The sequence below is a fragment of the Hibiscus syriacus genome, unplaced genomic scaffold (genome assembly GCF_006381635.1).
Source record: "Hibiscus syriacus cultivar Baekdansim isolate YM2019G1 unplaced genomic scaffold, ASM638163v2 tig00110940_pilon, whole genome shotgun sequence".
Classification (NCBI taxonomy): Eukaryota; Viridiplantae; Streptophyta; class Magnoliopsida; order Malvales; family Malvaceae; genus Hibiscus; species Hibiscus syriacus.
In genome coordinates this window covers 1329474-1353469 of record NW_024062923.1, presented here as the reverse complement: position 1 = coordinate 1353469, position 23996 = coordinate 1329474, and the positions used below count along the sequence as shown (strand labels likewise).

Sequence of the window (23996 nt, the reverse complement as noted above, 5' to 3'; positions counted from 1 at the left end):
ACATTTCTAATAATATACCTTCAAAATACTAATGTTACTAATAAAAAATTACGTGGTGCTAAGAATGTTGACCTAACCAAACGGAAAATGAGATTTCATTCCCAGTATTCTCATACTTCCCGAATCAAACACCCTTAAGAATTTGGAATAAACTCCTCCCTTACATTTAAGGGGGAAAAAAGGAACTTGAGTGTGTCTGTGTATCTGAATCTGATGAATTTGAAAAGCTGAAGTTGGAGTTGAGATTAGCTCCATCCAAGATAAACCCACATGGGAATAGATGTTTTGACAGCTCCAAAGCTTCACCTACTTCTCAAGCTTTCATCTGTCATTGCATTGGTTAGCTTTGCAAGCTCTGGATTAGCTGCTGCAACTACTCTTCATCCTCAAGAAGGTATATTAATATATATTCCCAAAGTTTCAGCTCATCTAAAGTTTGAGTTTTTTTCTGATCAATTTGGTTGTTGTTGTATTGGTGAAGCAGTGAAGGCATTGAAAGCAATAGGGAAGAAGCTGGGGAAGAAGGATTGGAATTTTGGGGTAGATCCATGCGGTGGCAAAGGGAATTGGGTGATGCAGGGAGATGATGCTACTGGTTTTGCAAGCAATGTCACCTGCGATTGTTCCTTCAACAATAACTCCACTTGCCATGTTGTATCCATGTACATCCTCTCTTTACTCTTTCTTCTTCCCCAGTCTCTACTCTAGTTGGTTGGGACTCTTTACTTAGGTTGCTTTTATTTTTTTCTTATATTTTAATTGAAACTTCAAATGCTCAACCTTGGAATAGGACAAGATTCAATTTTGGTGGAAGCACGGTATCTGAAAACTCATAGTTTTTCAAAAAAAATTCCAACTTTGTCGGTTGTTCACTCCTGTTCCTTTCTTTATACATCAAATGAATTCCTTTATTTATTCATAGATTTCCTTTCAAAGATGTTGGTTTTTCTAATTCAAGGTTCCTGATAAGTTAACTGTAGTTCTCTTACTCTTTACGACAAAATTTACTTTCAGGCTGGGAAACCGGAACAAGTGATACCTGAATTTAACGGCTACTATTAAAATAATATAAATTTTAATTAGTATTTAATCATACCATGTCTGTTGTTATTTATGAATTTATTTATATATTTACAAAAGTTTTTAAGTTTTTTTTAAGAAGAAAAATAACTATATGTAGTAGAGTCCAAATTCAGACAGTAGCCCTTGGGGGCTCAAACATTAGCCATTGTATTACCTGTGTTGACGAAAACAGGTAAAGAAAACAAAAGAACACGAGAATTTTACGAGGTTCGGCAATGTGCTTACGTCCTCGGTGCCTAGGCGGCGCTAGAAGTTTTATTCAATGATATTTTAGGTCTAGGTTACATCTCTATTTATAATAGAAAACCCTGGTACATAATTACAAAATCAACCCTGTACCGTACCGCACCCCCAACCCACATAATTCGTAACCCCACAACGAGACTTTCTTTGTAAGGACAGTTAATGTTTGCTTCGCTCACTCCGCTCCATCTCCTGTCCTCTTTACTGGTATATTTATGAGTCATACCTAACAAATCTCCACCTTGGCGAATATCCTGCCCCTTGGAAACTTCAATGTGGGTTGGGTTACCTTGCTTCTTTAACAACTCGAAACATTCAACAAGTCCAAGCAATGCTTGAACTTGTCTGTCGTAACTGGCTTGATGAACATATCAGCGGCATTCTCATCAGTATGTACCTTCTGAAACAAAACCTCTCCAGATGCAACCAACTCTCTGATCTTGTGGAACCTTACATCAATATGTTTAGTTCTAGCACGATACACCTGATTCTTAGCCAAGTGAATAGCACTTTGATTATCACAAAGCAACTGAACTCCACCTTGTTGAACACCCAACTCCTTCACTAAACCAGTAAGCCATAAAGCTTATTTTGCAGCTTCAACCGCTGCCATGTACTCAGCTTCAGTTGTAGATAGAGCCACAACAGATTGAACAGTAAACTTCCAACAAATAGGCCCTCCACCAAGAGTAAAGACATACCCTGTCGTAGATCTTCTATTATCCAAGTCACCTGCATAGTCTGAATCCACATATCCTACAACCAAAGGATTATCCCGCTGACTCCCAAAAACAATTCCATGTCCCACAGTACCCTTTAAGTACCGAAAGATCCACTTGACTGCTTTCCAATGTTGCTTACCAGGTTTAGACATGTACTTACAAACTTGACTAACAGCATGAGCTAAATCAGGACGAGTACATACCATCGCATACATCAAGCAGCCAACAGCATTAGAATACGGAACCTTTGCCATATCTTCAGCTTCCTTATCTGTCTTAGGGCACTGTTCTGATGAGAGCTTAAAGTGATTCACCAATGGAGTGCTAACTGGTTTCGCGCTGCTCATCGCAAACCTTTCTAGCATTTTCTCAACATAACCCCGTTGAGATAGCCGCACTTTCCTTGAGTCTCTGTCCCTGCAAATTTCCATTCCAAGAATTTTCTTTGCAGCACCTAAATATTTCATATCAAATTCCTGACTCAATAAAGTTTTCAAACCGATAACATCATCCATGTTCTTCGCAGCAATCAACATATCATCAACATACAGTAATAGAAAAATAAAAGAATCATCATCAAGGCTCTTAACATAGACACAACAATCATACTCACATCGGTTGTAGCCAATCTTGATCATATAGGAGTCAAACCGTTTATACCACTGTCTCGGAGATTGTTTCAACCCGTACAAAGATTTCTTCAATCTGCAAACTAAATGCTCGTTTCCAGGTTGAGTGAAACCTTCAGGTTGTCGCATGTAGATCTGCTCCTCTAAATCACCATGCAAAAAAGCAGTTTTAACATCCAACTGCTCTAAATGCAAATCCCAACTAGCCACCAATGCAAGTACTGCTCGGATTGAAGTGTGCTTGACCACAGGAGAAAAGATTTCATCATAATCAACTCCTTTCTGCTGTGAAAAACCCTTCGCTACCAAACGAGCATTGAACTTTTCCCCCTCTTTTTCTGTTACTGCTGGTTTCTTCTTATACACCCATTTGCAACCAATCGGCTTCTTACCCTCAGGAAGGGGAACTAACTCCAATGTGCGATTGTGATTCAAAGACTCTATCTCCTCAACCATGGCTGCCATCCACTTGTCGTTTTCCTGACTAGTAACGGCATCATGAAAAGTAATCGGATCATCACTGCTAACAATAAGTGCAAAAGATACCAAGTCTTCAAAACCCAATCTGTTCGGAGGCTTTATATTCTTCCGTCTCACCTTGTCTCTGGCGAGACTATAATCCTGCAAATCATCCGTAGTGGAACCACCAGAAGTCGGTTGAGAAGTTTCTGGTTTCTCAACTGGAAACTGCTCGAAATCCACCACTGTCGTGTCTTTCTTCTGCTGCAACATGGACTGTTCATCAAAAACGACATCTCTACTAATCACAACTTTCTTCGAAACTGGATCCCAGAACTTGAATCCTTTGACACCTTTCTTGTAACCCAGAAAAATGCATTCCTTCGATTTTGCATCAAGTTTGGATCTCTCATCAGCAGGTACATGCACATAAGCAGGACAACCAAAAATCCGTAAGTTCTCAAAACTAACATTATGACCAGTCCATACCTCTTCTGCAACTTTCCCAGCCAGCGATGCCCTTGGCGATCTGTTGATAAAGTAACACGCCATGTTAACAGCCTCAGCCCAGAAGTGTTTGGGAAGCCCCGCATTCAACCGCAAATATCTGGCTCTTTCATTCAATGACCTGTTCATTCATTCCGCAACACCATTCTATTGTGGTGTCTTGCGCACTGTAAAATGCCTCTGAATCCCATGCTCCTTACAGAATTATAGGAATTGTGAATCTGTGTACTCCGTACCATTGTCAGACCGCAAACACTTGACTTTTCGTCCTGTTTGGTTTTCTACCTCAGCTTTCCACAGCTTGAACTTTTCAAAAACTTCAGATTTCTATTTCAAAAAATACACCCAAACTTTCCGTGAAAAATTATCAATAAAAGTAACATAGTACCTAGATCCACCCAAAGACGATGTCGTGGAAGGCCCCCATACATCAGAATGCACATAATCAAGAATCCCTTGAGTTGTGTGCTTCGCAGTCTTAAAACGGACTTTAGTCTGTTTACCAAGAACACAATACTTGCAAAAATCGAGCTTACAGCTTTTGACACCATGCAACAAGTTTCTCTTGTGTAATTCTGCCATACAACGTTTACTAAGATGAGCAAGGCGCATATGCCACAATTTTGTCGTATCATCACAGGACTCAACAAAGTGAACTCCACCTGCAACGGTACTCCCTAACAATCTGTAGATATTCCCTGCAGTCATCTTGCCTTTCATCAAAGTCAATGCTCCTTTAACAATCCGAATGGTTTCCCTATCCTCGTCAGCCTTAGGAATAAAACCATTCTTGTGCAAAGTGCCCAAGGAAATCAAATTCTTCTTCAAGTCTGGGATATGTCGAACACCACTCAACGTCCGAACGGAGCCATCGTGCATCTTAATTCTGACATCACCAATACCAACAATATTGCAACATTGATCATCACCCAAATAAACCGAACCAGAATTAACCGGCCTGTATGTCGAAAACCATTCCCTATTTGGCGTGATGTGATAAGAACATCCAGAATCAAGAATCCAAGCATCCGTCAATTGTGTCGTTGAAATAGAAAGCATATCACCCTCACTGCAATCAGAATTATCATCCTCGACCACGTTCACAGACTTCGATGAGCCATCACGCTTCTCATCAGTCTGCTTTTTCAACTTCGGACAGTCTCGCTTCATATGTCCCGCCTCCTTGCACTTGTAACAGTGAATCGTCTTCTTATCCCTGGATTTGGATCTGGAATTCCGCTTCCCGGACCCTGCCTTCTCTGGCTTCCGTCCACGATCTCGATTACCCTTGACATATAAGCTATCGGCTTGAGAGCTTTCCCCTGCATTCTGCTTCCGCTGGTTGTGAGCCAACAAGGCTGCAGTAATCTCCTCAATGTTGATAGTCTCTTTCCCATATGTAAGAGTAGTCACCATGTGTTCGTAAGAGGGAGGCAACGAACACAACAGAATCATCGCTCTGTCTTCATCCTCAATTTTCACATCAAGCCGAGCCAGATCAGAAACGATTTGATTGAAGACATTCACGTGTTGCGCCAAATCGTGATCGTCCTGCATCTTCAGCCCATACAGCCGCTGCTTCAGATACAGTTTTGTCGTTAAGGATTTGGACATAAACTGACTTTCCAAATTCCTCCAAATTTCGTCTGGAGACGATAGATGCATGACGTGATACATGACCTCGTCCGCCAAACATAATCGTATGGTTCCTGCCGCTCGCTGCTGCAATTCTTCCCAATCTTTCTCATCCATCGACGCCGGCTTTGAAGGTCGCAAAGCCTTCAAGATCCCTTGCTGCGCCAATAGATCCTTCACCCTCGTTTGCCATAATCCGAAGTTACCCTGACCATCGAATTTCGCGACTTCGAATTTTTCTCCTGACATCTGATACCAATTGTTGACGAAAACGGGTAAAGAAAACAAAAGAACACGAGAATTTTACGAGGTTCGGCAATGTGCTTACGTCATCAGTGCCTAGGCGGCGCTAGAAGTTTTATTCAATGATATTTTAGGTCTAGGTTACATCTCTATTTATAATAGAAAACCCTGGTATATGTTTATATTGAATTTATTTATATTTTATATGTGTAATAACTTTAAGAAGAGCCTTGTATTAGATTAGCAAAGTAGGTAACACGTATCATCTGTTTGATTTGTTGATGAAATTGATAGCAGATTTATTTGCTCAATGGGAACTTTTTTTTACCATAATTGAAACTACTGTATATTTCTGGCGTATTAATCAGTGAATTTGTTGAAATTAATGTCAGTGTTTCTTGTTTGCCAAGGTATTCTAATTCGGTGCTGAAAGTTTCTGCAGACTCTTAACTGCCACGAACATATCAGCTACTTTGCCACCAGAGTTTTCCAAGTTTCAAAACCTGAAACTGCTGTAAGCAACTGCATTTTGCACAGCTAGCTTGAACGATTACACTACTTTGTTCTTACGATGGTTTCATTCACTTTGTTCTTACGAATCTAGATAATCATTGTTATTATTGATTCTACTTTGTTTCTTCTTGTTTAGTGACCTAAGTCGCAATTACTTCACCGGTTCTATTCCTCGAGAATGGGCGACAATGAAGTTGGAAGCGCTGTAAACATCATATCATTGATTTCTCCCTTTGTAATGTCAACTATGATTAATGTATGTATGTATGCTTATGTTAGTTCGATTTTGCAGCTCTTTCATGGGGAACCGGTTATCTGGTCCATTCCCGAAAGTTCTCACCAACATCACCACCCTCACCAACCTGTATGAGAACTCTTAAACTGATTTCATATAGAATAACTTTTATTTTCTTTACTTAAACTGAATACAACAACTCATTCTACCTTTCCAGGTCTATTGAAGGAAACAACTTTTCAGGATCTATTCCACCTGAGATTGGAAAGTTGATCACTTTACAGAGACTGTAATTCATTCATTTCCTCAATTTTGTCGGGCCATTTATGCTTTTTTTAGTGCTGTAAATTAACATTGCTAGTATCTTCTGTCTTCAGTCATCTATCATCAAATGCCTTCACTGGAGAACTGCCGGTAGAGCTAGCCAAATTGGTCAACTTGACTGATATGTAAGTAGATAATTTCGACTTCTGAAATCGTTTTATGGCCGTCTTTAGCATTGTTTTTGCTGTTGAAAACCATCATAATTGTGAGTGATGTTTAGGAGGATAAATGACAATAACTTTGCCGGAAGGATACCTCATTTCATCGGTAAATGGAAGCACATTAAGAAACTGTAAGTTTTCAAAATTTATCCCTGTATCTAGACAGCGTTCTTAAGTTTCTTTTGATATAATTTAATAATTTCAACCTTTTCAGGCAGATACAGGGTAGCTCTCTTGAGGGGCCAATACCTTCCAGCATATCTGCTCTGACTAACTTATCTGATCTGTATGCAACCCTGATAGTTCATGTCGGTTCTTTTTTTAAATATGACTTCATTAATGTATATTTTGATTATGAATAATGATTATTAGGAGGATTAGTGACTTAAAAGGCGGAGGATCTCCTTTCCCACCATTGCATAATCTCCACTCACTGAAGACACTGTTAGTGGAATCTTTTTAAATATTATATATTTTTCTGTAAATAATTTCATATTCACATAGGTAGTGATCAATTGTCGATTCCTTAAAACTAAGTCAATTGTCTAATGCAGGATTCTAAGGAACTGCTTACTACAAGGAGAAATCCCGGAATATATTGGTGATATGAAGAAATTGAAAACTCTGTAAGTAGCATCAACCTGAGGCTGTACTGAAAACAAATAACTGCCGCTTTGTTCATTTTGTAATTGAAAATTTACTCGAGCATCATGTTATCCTTGCAGGGATCTTAGCTATAATAACTTGAGTGGAGCAATTCCAGAATCATTCCAACAACTAACAAAAGCAGATTTCATGTAGGAGGATGTAATTGAGTTTTGGAAGTCAAATAAGCTTAATATCATTGTCAATAATATGCGATATGTTATTAATATTTGTTGCTGCTTCTTGTAGGTATTTCACTGGAAATCAGCTCACCGGGACTGTGCCTGGATGGATCCTACAAAGAAATAAAAATGCGTATGTATATTACTAAAAATGTTATTAATCGAACCACATACGGTGAAATTACAGCGGATAATGGGCAGCATTTTCCTTGAATTACAGGGATATATCTTACAACAATTTCACTTGGGAAGCCTCAAGTCCGATAGAGTGTCCTCGAGGGAGCGTGTGAGTTATCTTTTCACAGACCTTACTTTGGTCCTATATATATAAACTGATATACTAACATAGTTGATTTGCATATCTTGATCTTTCCAGGAATTTGGTTGAGAGCTACTCCACAACAGCAAATACATTGTAAGCATATTTTTGTGCCTAGATTTATGATATTCTATTGAGGTGTTTAGGAAGTTTGGTATTAATTAAGTTTTCTTCAAAACGCTTATTGGTTGTTTTTTGATGCAGAAGTAGAGTTCCTCCATGTCTAAAACAGACCTTCCCATGTGCTGCTTCACCCAGTCAATGTAAGTCGATTTTTGGAGATGAAAGATCTCAGTCAACTTTATTTGAAAACCTTTTAAATTTCATCGAATTTTTGGTTATTAACAGATAAATACTCGCTGCACATTAATTGTGGGGGAAAGGAACTAAACATCAGTGGCGATGGCAAGTATGAAGCTGATAGGGAACCGAGAGGTGCTTCTATGCTTTACTTGGGGCACAACTGGGCATTCAGCAGCACCGGGAACTTCATGGATAATGATATTGATGCAGACGACTATCTTGTTAGAAACACTTCAGCTTTGTCCAATGTGTCTGCAATCGGAGCAGAACTCTTCACAACAGCGCGTATTTCTACCCTCTCTCTCACATATTATGGACTCTGCCTAATGAAGGGGAACTACACTGTTAGTCTGCACTTTGCGGAAATTATTTTCAAGAACGACCGATCATATTACAATCTCGGGAAACGTATATTTGATGTCTTTATTCAGGTAAGTAAACCCTTTAGCATACATGAAGTAATATAAGAAAAATAAACAAATTTGAGGGTTTACATGATGTAAATATAGGGAAAACTGGTGCTGAAAGATTTTAACATCGAAGAGGCAGCTCGTGGTGCCGGTAAGCCCATTATAAAGAACTTTACGGCGGTCATGACAATAAATTCGTTAAAAATCCACTTATATTGGGGTGGAAAGGGGACTACAGGCATCCCAGCAAGGGGGATGTACGGCCCTCTTATTTCAGCCATATCAGTGGTTCCAAGTAAGTTGTTGCCAACTCTAGAATGTCTTTTCTCTTGCATTTCAGCGATACGTTGTTTTCCCCATATAAAGGATTTCGTTTGTGTTGAATTCAGTCCATGTAGACCGGTTTAGTTGAAGTGGTTCTTGGAGAGCTTAAAGTATGATCCTAATAAAATTGTTGTTAGTTGTGTTAAATCTTTGATTCAATTGTGACTTTTGATAAAGTACATTGATTGCCAATAATTTTCCTCTTAAACCAGACTTTCAACCGCCGCTTGTTGTTGGGAAAAAGAATCATCACATAGAGATAGTGGTGGCCGGGGCAGCTTCTGCAGCAATAGTTATTGCCCTTATACTCTTAGTTGTCTTTTGGAGAAAAGGTTGGCTGGGAGGCGAAGATCGTGCTGAAAAGGGTATTCGACATATTTCTCTGCTCTATAATTTGATTGCAGTAGTTACAGATATACGACACCAATGCTAGCATAGATAACAATATCATGTATAAAATTTGCTTCTGGGTCATCTAACACTGCTTTTTTTACAGGGCTGAGAGGCTTGGATCTTCAAACTGGAATTTTCAGTCTTAGACAAATTAAAGCTGCGACCAAGAACTTTGACGCCGAAAACAAAATAGGCGAGGGTGGCTTTGGTTCTGTGTATAGGGTAAGTGTTTATATCCAAATCATATACTAATTTTGACCATTTCTTAAAAAGTTCATCATACTCCCCTAGGGGATTAGTCTCAACTCTCAACTTTCACTGCTGAATACAGGGTCTATTGTTGGATGGAACAATTATTGCGGTGAAACAGCTGTCATCGAAATCTAAGCAGGGTACTCGTGAATTCGTGAATGAAATAGGCATGATCTCTGCACTGCAGCATCCGAATCTTGTGAAGCTCTATGGTTGTTGTGTTGAAGGAAACCAGTTATTATTAGTTTACGAGTACATGGAAAATAACTGTTTATCCCGTGCGCTTTTTGGTTAGTTACAACTTCTAATTATTTATGATATATAAACTAGTTGATCGAAATCCACCAGTCATGTTGATTGCCTTTCGTTCTGCTTAATAACAGGGAAGGATGCTACACTCAAACTGAACCTGGACTGGCCTACCAGGCAAAAAATTTGCCTTGATATCGCAAGGGGTTTGGCCTACCTCCATGAAGAGTCGAGAATAAAAATTCTGCATAGGGATATTAAAACAAGTAACGTGTTGCTTGATAAGAATCTCAATGCAAAAATTTCTGATTTTGGTCTGGCAAAGCTAAATGAAGATGATAAAACGCACATCAGCACTCGAATTGCCGGGACTATGTAAGCTTCTAAGTAAACATAACTTATTCAACTTTTTCTCTACATTTCACATCATTTAGAGGAATCCTTGAGCAGGTTTAATGTTGCAGAGCATTTGATATACCAGAAAATAGTCTGCAAAGGACTAATTAGTTATATGATTTTAATGCATGCACCATGCAGTTAACAGTATTTGCATTATATGTTAATTGCTTGCTCTTTGATTCTGCAGTGGTTATATGGCTCCGGAGTATGCAATGCGTGGTCGTTTAACCAACTAAGCCGATGTCTATAGCTTCGGTGTTGTTGCTTTGGAAATTGTTAGCGGAAAGAGCAACACAAACTACAGGCCGAACGAGGACTTTGTTTACCTTCTCGACTGGGTAATTTTGCATTAGCTGTTTTGCCATAGTTTTCACCTTCTGAACTTATGTTCAGTTCCATGTAAATCTAACATGTTTACCATCTCTCATTCTTGTCATTCCTCAGGCCTATGTTTTGAGAGAGAGGGGAAGTCTGTTGGATTTGGTGGATCCGGACTTGGGATCCGAATACTCATCCGTGGAGGCGATGGTGATGCTGAATGTGGCACTCTTATGCACCAATGCATCCCCCACCCTGAGGCCTACCATGTCACAGGTGGTGAGCATGCTGGAAGGTCGAACTTCGGTTCAAGACCTCCTCTCGGATCTCGGCTTCTCATCCATTAATTCAAAATTCAAGACGTTGGTAAACCGCTTCTGGCAAAACCCAAGCCAAACAATAAGCTTGTCAAGTAATGGGCAGGATACTGATTCAATAACTCCAATAGTTGAAGCAGAAGAGAGGAGCCGTCTTTTGAGTTTGAGAGTGAGTGATGTTCAATCTCAAGTGTAATCAAGTAGTTGTTTTCTCCTTTTCTTTTGGTTACATTGATGATAAGTACAAGGGTTGAAGTAAGTGTATATAGCAATGGCAGAAACCTTTGTTCTAGTACTGTAACTACAGTTTATACATTGATGATACTCTATCTAGTTTCCTTGCCAAATGTCTATCATCCTGAAGATTAGATCAAGTAAAAGTAGACCCTACAAATAAGTGGCCCGTCAGCCCAAATTTCTCAACACAACTTTGAAAATCCATCATCTCAACTGTGTTAGTATGAACTAAAAAGTAAAGATTACTAGAATAGACTATCACATTAAAATCTCCGAAAGCCATCCAAGCTTTATCTCCAATAATCTGCTTGATACACAACAATAACATAAAATTCAATACAATCTTGTTTGATCAACCTGTAACCATGGAGGACGTAGGATATTATGCAAGGGGTACCATAATAGAAAATTATATTAAAATTTTAAGAGGTGTGAATTTAGAAAGTTATATTAAAAATTTAAGGCGAGCGAAACTGAAAATTTTAGGGGATGCAAAATTAAATCTTCAATAAAAAACACCTAAATTATATATGATGATTTGAATTTTTCAAAGATGCAACTGCACCCAAACATCTCCTGGTCTATCTATACTTGTAATACTTTGACCATCAACTACAACCACAACTAAATCTTAATTTGATTTTGCGAAGCATGTCATCTTTAAATCAGAGTTTAGTATTCTACTAGGGTTATGGATCCTTTTTTCTTAGTGTTTTTATTGTATCTATTCTTCGTCAAGATTTTCTATTATCAAAATAATAAAACTATTTTCAATACTTTAGTACTGTGCATTGCAAACCTAAAGATCAACATGTATTCTTTTTATGTTTTTTGGGGGCTCAGTAAATATAGATCAGTATTCAGTACTCAAATATGATCATAAGTAATTAATGTAAAGCACGATTTTGGGGACCATTTATTCAGCAATAATGGTACCTTTGCTTTGTATCAGTCGATGAAACTTTCTGACCTATCTCTTTCTCCCCTGTAAACAAGCAGTAAAGCGGAGAAAATTTAAGAAACATTGCTTAGATCCTATTTAAAAAGAAAATGACTACTGCTCATATTTTCATATTTCCGTTTTATGATCTATATTTAGAATGAATTCGTGATTATCTTTTTCTAATAATATTATCTTCAAAGTTAATTATAACTCTTCTTTTTATCTTTCTTCTCTAAGTAAAAAAAAAAAATCACTCCATTAAAACAAAATCATCCAATTCATTCTATCACCTAATACAGGGGAGTAGATAAATATGTTAATCACTCGAATTCATTAAATGTTCTCAGTAAAAGAGAGTGTTGTTGAGGTCCAAGTTCAAGTAGTTGTATTTACTTAGTGTGCATTTCTAAAATTTTAAAAAATATTTTAAACAGATACTACTCGTAATCATCCAAGAGTAACAGAAAAAAAAAAGCTAAGCCCTCAGTCATTCCTTAAATATTATATATGTATATTACTTATATAGAAACATGTATTCTGGGGGTTTGAGAGCTTAATTTCTTCCCTTCTCATTTTTAAAATTTGTCTACTTCCCAAAGAGAGAGAGAGGGAAACAAAGGTGTAAGTAATTGTTGTATGGTAGAAAGGTATGTCTCGTAGCTCATATATTTTTACAATTCAAAACTTGTTTTCAACTTTTGAAGAAAAAAAATTAGGGTTCATTGGTTTCTACCATTTTCATCTTCCTTTCATTCTTAGATTGCATGTATATGTTCTTCTTGGCTCAATGATTGCATATAATACGTACATCACATTTGTTACTGACAGTTGCGTGCTGCAATGCAATCTCATCTCAAAATCTATTAAATGATTCACATACAACTTCCCTTAGTCAATGAAAAACCAGACAAGAAGTTTTGGTATATATTTGCAGCACAACTATAAGAAGAAGTAGAAGATTTTCCAACTGTTTTTCATCTTTTCATATCTTTTCAATCATTTGATCACATCCCAAAGACTGAAAAGTTTCTCAAGATCTATAGCCCTAGGGTTTCTATTTTTGCTTGTCTTGGAAGATGCATTGCATATTCATATCATATACCAGATACATGAGAAACTTTTACATATAGAAAAATAGATTGGTATATGATATTGAAATCCCAGATGAGCAAACGAATTGATTCCATTCAATATTTTTTTTAATTATTATTACTTTGGCTCAAATGTTAGGTTTCCAGATACTTCAACTTGCCGGTCCTCGATGCATATCTACCTCCCTGAAGAAAAGTTGGGTGGTCCTATTTTCAACTCTAGTGAATACATTGGTCTCCATCCTGTAAGGTAGCTGTTAATGTCTCAAGTAACTCTCAAAACACCATTAAATTGACTATTCCCCTTAACACAGGTTTTATCATGCTTAACCAAAGGATTTATCTTCCCTAGTAGTAGCTAGGCGTGCATTCACAGCACCATGTGATAGGGATTCAGTCGCAAGTTCTTTGGTAGTTGTGGATAAAGCATGCTTGCCTCTATCACTTTTTCAAATATATGCAGCATGGTCCCCCTCTTATCTAATTTTTACTTTGTTTTTGGGATAACGAAATGATGGTGTATTGATTTTAATCTACGCCATTTTCCTTAGTCTTGCTTTCTCAAATCCATAAATAATTAAGCTTAGATCATGCTTTCTCAAATTCAATAATTCCAGAGATGGATCGAGGGATGTTTTCCTTAAAAAAAATTGAATTCTCATAGATTTATTTTTTATTTTTTAATTAATGATCCAATTTTACACTTCTTCAAATTTTATAATTTCACATTTCTTCAATTTTTAATATAATTTATTTAAAATCTTATATCTATCCCGACATTCTCATTTTTTCCATGGACAATGGTCTTAATTATTTGTTAATATGCTTGTAAGGGAGGAATTTGACATATGGTGAAACGTGACACGTGGCAACCCTACTGCCATTGCTTTTTTTTTTAATTTCTTCTTCTTCTTTTTTCCATGGACAATGGTCGGTTAAATTCCAGCATCTTTCCTCTTTTTCATTTCTTTTTTCGCAAATGGAAGAACTTTATCAATAAGTTTTGTTTTCTAAAGCAAGAAAATTTTGATCTTTCAATATACAAGCAGCGAGTTTGGTTGTTCAAGGGGCATTAACTGGTATACTTCAATGTTTGATGTTTTTTTTTCAAAACAAAAAAGTTTTAATTGATTTGCAGATTTCCCTAATGATTTTTTTATTGACTTCTAAATTTCAAAAGAATCTGCTCTTTGTTTAGGATCTCTCTATTTTAGTAATAGACCTGCTTGACATCCTCATCTTGTCATAGCTTTCTCTTGTACACTGATCAAGCAAGCCTAGCTAGTCTGAGCTTTAATTTCTATATGACAAAAGGATATGAAAATTAGGATTAGATACATACATATATATACACATACGGTGATCTAAGTTAGTAGCTATTGACTGAAATCTTCTTCTCAGGATTCTACTCTATGAATTTTGTTTTTGTATTCTATTTCTTTTGAGGAACAATTGGGATCTTCTTTTTTATATGGTGAGTAAACAGGCATTCAGCTGTCTTATGCTTCAATAAAGAGAGACCTAAGATGAATGCAAGTTCAAAGGAAGCATATTTTTCCACCAAACAACAAAGCAACACAAATGATACGATGTTGAGCAGTAAAGGCCAATCTAGCCCTTCTTCCCCATGGTTAAGATTGAAGGATCCACGAGTCGTACGTGTTTCTCGTGCCTTTGGGGGGAAAGACCGACACAGTAAAGTTTGCACCATTAGAGGATTGAGAGACCGAAGGGTGAGGCTTTCAGTTCCCACTGCTATTCAATTGTATGATCTTCAAGACAGGCTCGGACTTAATCAACCTAGCAAGGTTGTCGATTGGTTGCTAGATGCAGCTAAACATGAAATCGATGAACTACCCCCACTCACATGGCCACCGCAAGGGGTCTTTGCCTTTAACCAAGAAGCCGGTTCTTCCCAATCCAACAAACAAGGGCTTAAAACCGGTACCAGCGTTGATTCGGAAGATCCTGCAGGCAAATTACAGAGATCGGACTTTGGGAACTCTGATGCATGTTGGAGAGCTAAATTCAAAGAAGTTGAAAGGGAAACGACCAGTGAGAAAGATGATAGGAACAGAAGAAATGAAGAGGAAAAGCAACAAGACATGTTAAGCAATGCAGTTCCGTATGGTTCTTACTATCATTTTGAACCTCCAAGTTTTGGTTGCAGCCATGGATTTGTTTCCAACACAGAAGATCTTCATAATTTCAATGTTGTGCCTTTACCATCTCCATCTACATTATCTCTATCATCTAGTACTTCTCAAATTCTTGATCCTAGACAGCAAGTTAACCATTTCCAACTGCTCAGCTCAGATGCTCAAACCATCTTGCCTAGTTCTCTTAACCCGCCACCGTACTCAATAAGCCAATCTATCAGACCCTTCCATTTGAGAATTACTCCTAGGTTTCCCCATTCTCAAACCAGCAGTGGAAGTCAGCCTGATAAGGAACAGGAGTTTCCTTCTAAATGACAAGAAAGGTACTGTTTGAATCTATTTGCATACATAATTTAAAGGCATTTTACTTCCTGGAACTGAGAAGCAGACAGCTAAGTTATAGTTATGGGGACATAACAATTAAGGTTTTGTGTTTAGATTTCATTATTTTTGTTTCATCGGATGATTGGGGAAAAAATCAGATCTTCGTATATAGGTTTGAATGCCATACTACTGAAATAATTCTAATCGATCTTTGATGCTTCTGAATATTTTGAGGGTATACATGTGTCAAGCTCGAGCAAGATCCAACAGGATAATGTCATGATGAAGAAATAGGAGGTTGGAAAAATAGGGTTAAAAAGGACTCGCTATTCGAAAGTTTCATGAAGCATGCATACATAGGGATGAATATAGGGGTCATAGGGTGCGATTATATTTCTGAGCTTAAATTTTCATAAAGTATCTTTTTATATTTTTATATATAGGGGACATAAAATCTTACGTTGGTCATTACGTACATGATTTGTGGTTCTCAAGATAGATAGGGATTGAAGAGACAAAAAAGATTTGAAGTGTTCTATGGAGTAAATTTATTGTCTCTGGTCCTTCATCTTTGGAAGAGAAATGAAAAGTAAAACAGCCCCACAATGCAGATAACAGTCACCATTTTTAATTTTGAACTGCCAATCTACCATATGATCAGTTGCCCCCACAGCTATTGGATTGCTTAATTGTTATTCAATGCAAATGTTTGATTGCTTTATACCAACCCAAAACTGTTACATTGGAATATCTGCTTGGACTTGCCATTACAGTTGCCGCTTATCTATCCTTCTAGGGTTTGTACAGTAACTACAACTTTTAATCAAAAGGTGAACAACATATTAAGCAGTTTTTTTTTTTTACAAATTCTAAATCTAATCATAATCTTATTAGAGGAGAGGGGAAAGAAGGGGAGTGCTCCTATGGGTCTTGAACCCATGACGAGAATATAAAGAATAAAAATGAACATATTGATCAACCGATTAAATGTGTTTGCTCAAACATATTAAGTAGTTTAAGTATTTATGTTTACTTTATTATTGATGCATATAAACTTTTCCCATCTCTTAACAAATGATAACAAACTACTAAAATTTATAAAAATTTTAATTTAATTTTTTTAAAATTAAAAAATTAGAATCGATATTATAAAATTCAATTCTATTTAAATTAAATTTTGATCTGAAACTAACGTTATATTTTTTTAACAATGATAACTAATTTTGTTAATAAAAATAAATGAATGAATCGAAATTACAATGCATCCAAGCATAGAGAGAATAATGGGGACAATAATCACCATAAAAACTCATATAAAATCAAAATTATTAAACACAAAGATAAGAAGAAAAATGAAATCTTCCTTCAAAAGTGACGTGCAACCAACATCAAAAGAACTCAGTAACTTTCATAAAAATTCATTCTCTCTATCGAACGAGGCGCTTTACAAAGCAATCAAGAGTGGTGAGCAAACCAAACTATCTGGAAGGCTACTTCGCTATATAATTCTGATTATATCGACAAATAACATTTTACCCAAGAGGGATTTGACTATACTTGATCACCGATAAACTAATCAGAAAACAAATATCGTTTTTTATAACAACAACAAAGGTATGCAAAAAATGTACTAAAAGCCATAAGGATCGTGTCACAAAAGTAAAAAAAAATGTGTGTTACAAGGACAAAGACTATTATTTAAAGAAAAGACTCAAGAAAAAAGGAAAACAAAAGACATAGTATGGAAAAAATAAGATAATTAATAATCATCGGCGGTCGACAACCAACATCAAAATTACTATCGTCATCGATGAAACAAAAATTAAAGAAAAAAGAAATACGGTAAAAAATTATTGAGAGAAACATAGATTAGAAAAAGGGAAAAACCCCTATTACAAAATATAACTAATGTTACTTATATGAATTTCCTTTTTAGCAACTTTTTTTTTCTTTAATATTTGTCATTGACGGAACAAATTTTACGTGTATATAAATGATGATGTGACACATATTATATATTTAAAGTAATAATGTGACACATATCACATATTACATGTACATAAGTGATGATGAGACATACTATGTCATCATTTTGCATACATAGAATTTGGTATGTCGACGACAAACATTGATAATCAGTCAACTAACGATTTTCATCCAACCAAGAGATATTTTATCCTTAAATGATACATTAGATGCTAAAGTGCTTCAAAAAGAAATAATAGACGTTGAAGATAAATTTTAACATTATGCTTATTTTACATTGTGGGACTGAAACAAGATTTGAAATGTTTTGGTGTTAAAGTTAAAAAGAAATATTAAAATGGTTTAAGTTGAATTATTAATTTTTGGGAGGGTCCAAAATAAAATTTCCCTTTTAACTAAAGAGCTGCAAGGGGATAGATTCTGTGATTAATACTTTGGAAGTGACTAAAAAGGCAATTGCACTATTTATTTAACCATGGGATTAAGGGCTCCTTGAAGCTAAATTTGGAGCATTCAACGAAGGGCAACTAATCCAGGTCTAATGAATGCAGACTTTTGAGATGGGGTTTACAGTGTGGATCAGTTATATTGTAATAGGCCTCGAGGCTATACGACCCTACCTACCTTCATATAATATAAAATACTCCACAGATTGATGCAGAATGGTGAAGGCTAGGAGTAAACATAATCCGGATTTTACCTGTATTTCACTGACTTCTTAATTTTCATGGTGTCATCAAGGCAAGTTTCATTCAAAGTTCTTATGCAACTACAGGCCAAAAGAATTTGAGAAAGATGGAAAAGAGAAGAAATGTTGAAATACATTACGATTCCAAATCCTACTTCAAAAACAGTCGTCTGCAGTGCCCACCAGGGTGCACTTGTTGGCTTGCTGCTTCACCACTGACAAAACTTCACAAATTAAGTCTTTGAAGATCAACCTTTCCACATCTAGTACTAAACATGGAATCTCACTTCCATTCTCGGTCCACTCCTTTGATCCGTGCGTCAGTTCTCCCCATAAGATGTTTTTTGGAGTGTCGTAGTCGTCGTCATCCAAGCTTATATTTGGTACCGTTTGTAGTTTGTCTATTTCTGAACGTAAGTCTCTTACAAGCTGCTGTCTTTTCAGTCTTGGATCCTCCGTTGGTGAGAGCCACTGCTTGTAAGATCCTTCCTTCACAAATTTTCTAAGTAGGATTTCATTAACTGCATCAAATATAAGCTTCCTGTGGTTCTTATCAATGAGCTCTAACTGTTTGATCTTTCTGCCATTGTAATTTCCATCTAGGAGTCTAATGCTTGCCTTGTTTTTTTCTAGGGAAGCAAACAAGTTGCAATTGATCGGATGATCTGATGGACGATGGTGGTAGGCCATGAAGCCAGAGTCCAGTTCATTGAGGAGACCAGATGCCAACAATACTTCTACAATGTATTGATGGTCTGCATTTGGACTATTGCAAACGGGAGCAATTTCATTGATAATTGACCAATCACGGATAGAATCCAAGTTCACAACTTTCTGCACCAAGTGCTGGGTGCTTTCTGCTTCCCCATTATCTGTCTCGAACCTGAGACTGGTTGGACTCCAGTCTGCTTCATCAGGGACAAGACCCTCATAATCTGTCATAAAAGAAAATGATAAAAAGATTTAATTTTATAACTGGTCAAGCCTCTTGTAAGAAATAGGTAGTAGCTTCCTCTAATGTTCTTGTTTTCTATAGATAGGTATACAAAATTCTTAACTTGTGTATGTTATGCTTTATATATATTGTCATAAGGAATATAGAAGATTCACCTTTAAAAACACGTGTTTTTTTCTTCACGGGAGATGGTGATTCGTCACCATAAAATGTGGCATCTAAAACGGAGACCGGACTACGTTGATCCGGCACAGTTCTTGGAGGTTCTGCGTTTGAATAACCTTTACCAGACCTTGCTGTTGTATTCTGAACGATAAAAATATAAGCTGTTTATGGATGATCATGGTACTAATATGATTGAAAAAGAAGGAAGAAGCCTTACATTCTGCCTGTTTTCATGTTTTTGGGATCTGTCAGCACTCGTGACTTCGATGTCACCATAGGAGGCTGCACTCATATAGCTCTCTGATCTCATTGAACAAACATCTCCTTGCTGATTTGAATCTCTCATATCACTACTGATATTACTCAATTGGTCATCACTTCTCTGCTGAGGTTTCCTGGATTTTCGATGTGGTAAGCCTGGTTCTGATTGTAGCCTGCTTGGTTGCCTTCTGCTTCTTCCCCGATCCGATGCTGGACTGGTGCAATAAGACTGCCTCTCCAGATCAAGCCTCTTCTTCTGCAGTTTGAGGCATGCAGTTTCTGAACTTATTGCCAGCTTAGGATTTTCTCGAGCAGTAGGAGACGGCTCTTTTGAAGTTTGGTTGAATTTTGGAGTTCTGGCAGTGCCCTTGTCCATCAAGTGGAGTCGACTGGAAGGTTCCATAGGATGATTAGGTCTTGGAGTCAAATCCTTATATGAACTCTTGTCAACCGTTCCGCTTCTGTTATCCGCCGGGGTAATCAAGCGAAGCTTTCTTAACCTGCGTACCGGTGAAGCACAGTTGCTGGCATTTTCCATAATTTTTACTGGTTTGACAACGGAGATAGATGATTTAAGGCTTGTTGGAGAACTAGTTCCCTTAACTGTTGCCGACACTGCATTGCTTCGTTTTAGCTTTCTCAAATTTGGTGCTTCTGAGCTCACAGCAATGATGCTGTTTGTATGAGATACAAAATTTGAATCTTGGCCTTCTTCTCTGGTCTCTAATATCTGTTTATGCTTCTGCATTGTTTCAAGTATTTGTTTAAGGGCTCTGCGATCCTTTCCTGAATTCTTGAACTCGAGTTCTGCCAACCTTTTCTCGATTTCACCATAAATAGTTAGAACTGAGTTTGGGGCTTTTGTTGGAGTTTCTCGACACTTCGATACAGACGGTTGTTTCCATCATACTGCTTCCATGGTGCTGGTTCAATAGGACATTTAGTTGCAGCCGACTTTTTTGAGCTCGTATTAGTCAAATAGGGTGAGCTCGGTTCTGTTTTCGAACTTCTTGGCGAACCAGAAATCCAATTCTTCTTGTTCTCATAAATTCTTGACGAGTATGAGAGGGTATCATCTTTCAAGCCTTGACTAGTATTCACCGGTCGACTTTGATTCTCATTGGTTAGCTTGGGGCTTGGCAAGGCTTCCAACCCCATTAACTTGGCTACAATACTAGTCTGTCCATTGTAGCTTCCAGGTTCTTTCTGTTGGCTACTTTTCTGCTGCTCTCCGAGACAAGAATTCGACATAAAATCCATGGAACCCTTTATGGAGCTCTCCCTACTATCTAGTGATAGCCTCGGGAGATCTCTGAGCTTAATGTTAAGTGCATCCTGCGAACCTCTCTCATCGTAAGAGAACCGACGAGCATCCCTTGGTGTGCGTTCGTAGGACATTGCAGGTTTTGGTGACTGCAAAGGCCTTGGTGAATCTGCGTACGTATACGATCGGCGGTGCCCTGCTTCCACTTTGGCTGCTGTTTTAATTGATAATCCACCATTCTCTCCGTAAACTGAGTCTTTGACCACGTCATGGAGATCAATGGAGTGTTGTCTTGAGTGCAAAGAAGCATTTGATTGACAATTGGATATTTCCAGCCTTGAGGTTTCGAGGAAGGCAGTTTGGCTCATCGACGATCGGTCGACCTGCGATGCTTTGCTGCAATCAGCAGATGAAAAGCTAGATGAACAAGAGGAAGATGAAAATGAGGTTCTTGGTGATCCAAAGGAGAATATATGTTTATCTTTCACAGTCTTCTTCATATTATTTTCCCGCGGCTCCTGCAAAGTGATCTCTATTAGCTTTTTTTTATAAATTCCTCAACAAATCTAAGTGCAACTTAAGTGTTATTATCTCTTACTTGCATCTTTTCTGTGGCAATCTTTGGCTTTGTTCCTTGCCTATTTTCACCTACAGTAACATTGAATGCCAACCATGAAAGTTTGCAGAAATGGCAAATATATACTAAAACAACAGAAATTAATTATTGCATTAAAAGAGTGAATCATGAGCATAAACCAATAAAAACCTTGAAACAAAATTAACTTTTCCAGAATTGAAAGAAATTGCACAACTAAAAGTCCAAGAATGGTGAAGCCTTTTTAATTAATGCCTTCAATGGCTGTTGAAATGAGAACTTTAGCTTTAAAACTGGTGTATGATGTACAATGTTATGAGAACATAGATCTTTAACTTATCAAAACTTAGCTAATTTTCTTGCAAACAATCGAAAAATACTTATAAAAACTGAGATGAAGAAGTACCTGGTGGTGGTGGTGGAAGCCTTTTGTGGTTGGGAGTGTCAATGCGGCGGCCGCCAAGGAAATGGTGGCGGTCAAAGAGCTGAAACAGGCCATTCATGCACCCAAATTGCTTCTGCAGATCTGGACTTTCATCTGATAAAGAGTATACAAACTTTGCAGACATGTTCACTTTCTCTCCTCAACAAAACAAAAAAAGAAGCTAAAACTCAACTCTCTTAGCTCCCAAAACAAATCTCTAGAAAAAATGTACATACACACTATATATATACATGCATTGCAGAAACCTTGAAAAGCTGTTCGAGGTAGTCATCAAATGATCAGGATTCTGAAACCAGAACGCAGGTGTTGACTCACTGAGATATTTGATTATGGTTTGTAAGAAATTTCAGAGTAAAACAACAGGAAAAAGAAGAGAGGAGGGATAGATTTAAAGATAAAAATAAAGATGGAAGGAACCCCTCATTTTCTAGGCTGAGAAAAAGCCAAAAGAGAAAGTGAACAGGGACCAAACAAAAATGATGATCCGATGTGATATGCAGACCCCAAGAAGAGATGTTGGTTCTGGGTTTCCTGAGTTCTGTCTTGTGAGTATATAACAGGGGATGTTAATGGTTTATTGTTTATAATATACTATGTAAGCCAGCCAATGCAATGTGAAAATCTATACCTATGACAAAGAATTTGAAGCTGTACTGCCACCTTTTATTTAATCTGTCATGGAGGAAAGAGGGATTAACCCACTAGATATTCTTTTATTGCTATTATTTTAAATCAGGATTAGAAAAAAAAGAATGTAAAATTTTATATTAAGGGATGAATTTATAAAATATTAAGAGATAAAAATAAATTATTAAAAAATATATTTCAAATATATATTTATATATTAAAATTTGAAAATATCAAGATAATCACTTATATTAGTTTCTCAATTTATTTTAATAACAATATTAATTGAATTATGAATAAATAATTGGAGGTAAAAGAGAGGGTTGAAGTTGGAGTTTGTGGGTGAGATGGGGATGGACCCGAACCCGACAATTCCGTCCTGATCGAGTCGGGTTTTTAAAAAAATTCAAGGTCGGATCGGGTTGAGTTTTTAAAAGTGATGTTCGGATAGGGTCGGATTCGGGTTTAGGGTGAAAAATATTCGACCTGATTTGAGTCGGAAAAAAATGATTTTATCTTATATATTTAGGAATAATTACAATAATATCCCTCTATATATTATTATTTTTAATTAAATCACTATTTTTATTGAATAAAAATAATATTTTATTTTTTTTTGAATCCGTTCGGATCGAATTCAAATTTTATCTCAAAAAATCTGATCGAATTTAAATTGAATAGAAGATATATTTTTTTAATCAGATCAAATTAGATGAATGATATAAAATTTTCAGATCGATCAGATTCCGAAAACCAATCCATTTCCGTCCCTAGATGTGGTTTAGGAATGTAGGAGTTACATGTGCACAAAATAACATGGTGGTGTGTCTGGACTGTATAGACCTTTCCTCCTTCTGGAGTCTGTCAGAGATTACCGACCAAAATTACAACTCATACTAACAACAACAAGCCGCCTTTTTCCCACACCCTTCCTTTTCAATCCATTATAAGGGAATGTAATTGTTAATATATACATATTTAAATTTTATAAGAATTTAAAAGTATGTTATAATTGAGATATTTTCATTATATTTTTTAATTCAATAAAATTATAATTATTATTCGTGACAAATTTGTTGTATTTTTGTCGCAATTTAAATATCATCTACAGTAGTGAAAGAAAATTATTTTTTATATATGTATCTTCAATTGATTGTTCAGTTTAGACATCATCAATTTGAAACTGCAAATACATAAAACCATAAGACTATACATTTTGCAAACCTTCATCTAAATCCCATAGTTCAATTTGTTGAACATTGATGAGTCTTATATTTTTACAAAACTCAAACAATCAATTATCATCATAGTCTCATATGACTCCTCCAACAGTGTCGATATTAGTAGTCAAAGGGATATGACCAATATTAAGGCCTTGCAGTGACCTTTAT

At 36.8% G+C, this 23996-nt stretch overlaps 2 protein-coding genes and 1 pseudogene across 2 annotated transcripts; 2 read left to right on the top strand and 1 right to left on the bottom strand.

The window, feature by feature from the left end:
* The first annotated feature begins 199 nt into the window (after window positions 1-199).
* Window positions 200-10815, top strand: LOC120147444 (probable LRR receptor-like serine/threonine-protein kinase At1g07650). The gene is made up of 24 exons (XM_039160826.1): window positions 200-394; window positions 485-662; window positions 5964-6035; window positions 6171-6239; window positions 6327-6398; window positions 6487-6558; window positions 6647-6718; window positions 6814-6885; window positions 6969-7040; window positions 7127-7198; window positions 7309-7380; window positions 7480-7551; window positions 7649-7714; window positions 7802-7867; window positions 7958-7996; window positions 8105-8163; window positions 8249-8634; window positions 8713-8908; window positions 9150-9302; window positions 9434-9552; window positions 9662-9872; window positions 9966-10206; window positions 10418-10568; window positions 10675-10815. The coding sequence occupies exons 1-23, from the start codon at window positions 271-273 to the stop codon at window positions 10464-10466; spliced, it is 2604 nt and encodes an 867-aa protein (XP_039016757.1). The 5' UTR covers window positions 200-270; the 3' UTR covers window positions 10467-10568; window positions 10675-10815.
* A 3784-nt stretch (window positions 10816-14599) lies between these two features.
* On the top strand, window positions 14600-15647 carry LOC120147445 (transcription factor TCP13-like). Its single transcript, XM_039160827.1, has one exon. It carries the CDS (start codon window positions 14663-14665, stop codon window positions 15608-15610), a length of 948 nt encoding a protein of 315 aa, XP_039016758.1. The 5' UTR covers window positions 14600-14662; the 3' UTR covers window positions 15611-15647.
* A 2679-nt stretch (window positions 15648-18326) lies between these two features.
* Window positions 18327-22102, bottom strand: LOC120147443 (annotated as a pseudogene).
* Window positions 22103-23996: the final 1894 nt, after the last annotated feature.

Excerpts from the sequence above, each read along its gene's own strand:
- LOC120147444 (XM_039160826.1), top strand. The coding sequence starts at position 271 with ATGGGAATAGATGTTTTGACAGCTCCAAAGCTTCACCTACTTCTCAAG. Across the intron at positions 395-484 it reads TACTCTTCATCCTCAAGAAG|TGAAGGCATTGAAAGCAATA; the intron begins GTATATTAATAT and ends TTGGTGAAGCAG. Across the intron at positions 9,553-9,661 it reads GCTTTGGTTCTGTGTATAGG|GGTCTATTGTTGGATGGAAC; the intron begins GTAAGTGTTTAT and ends TGCTGAATACAG.
- LOC120147445 (XM_039160827.1), top strand. The coding sequence starts at position 14,663 with ATGAATGCAAGTTCAAAGGAAGCATATTTTTCCACCAAACAACAAAGC.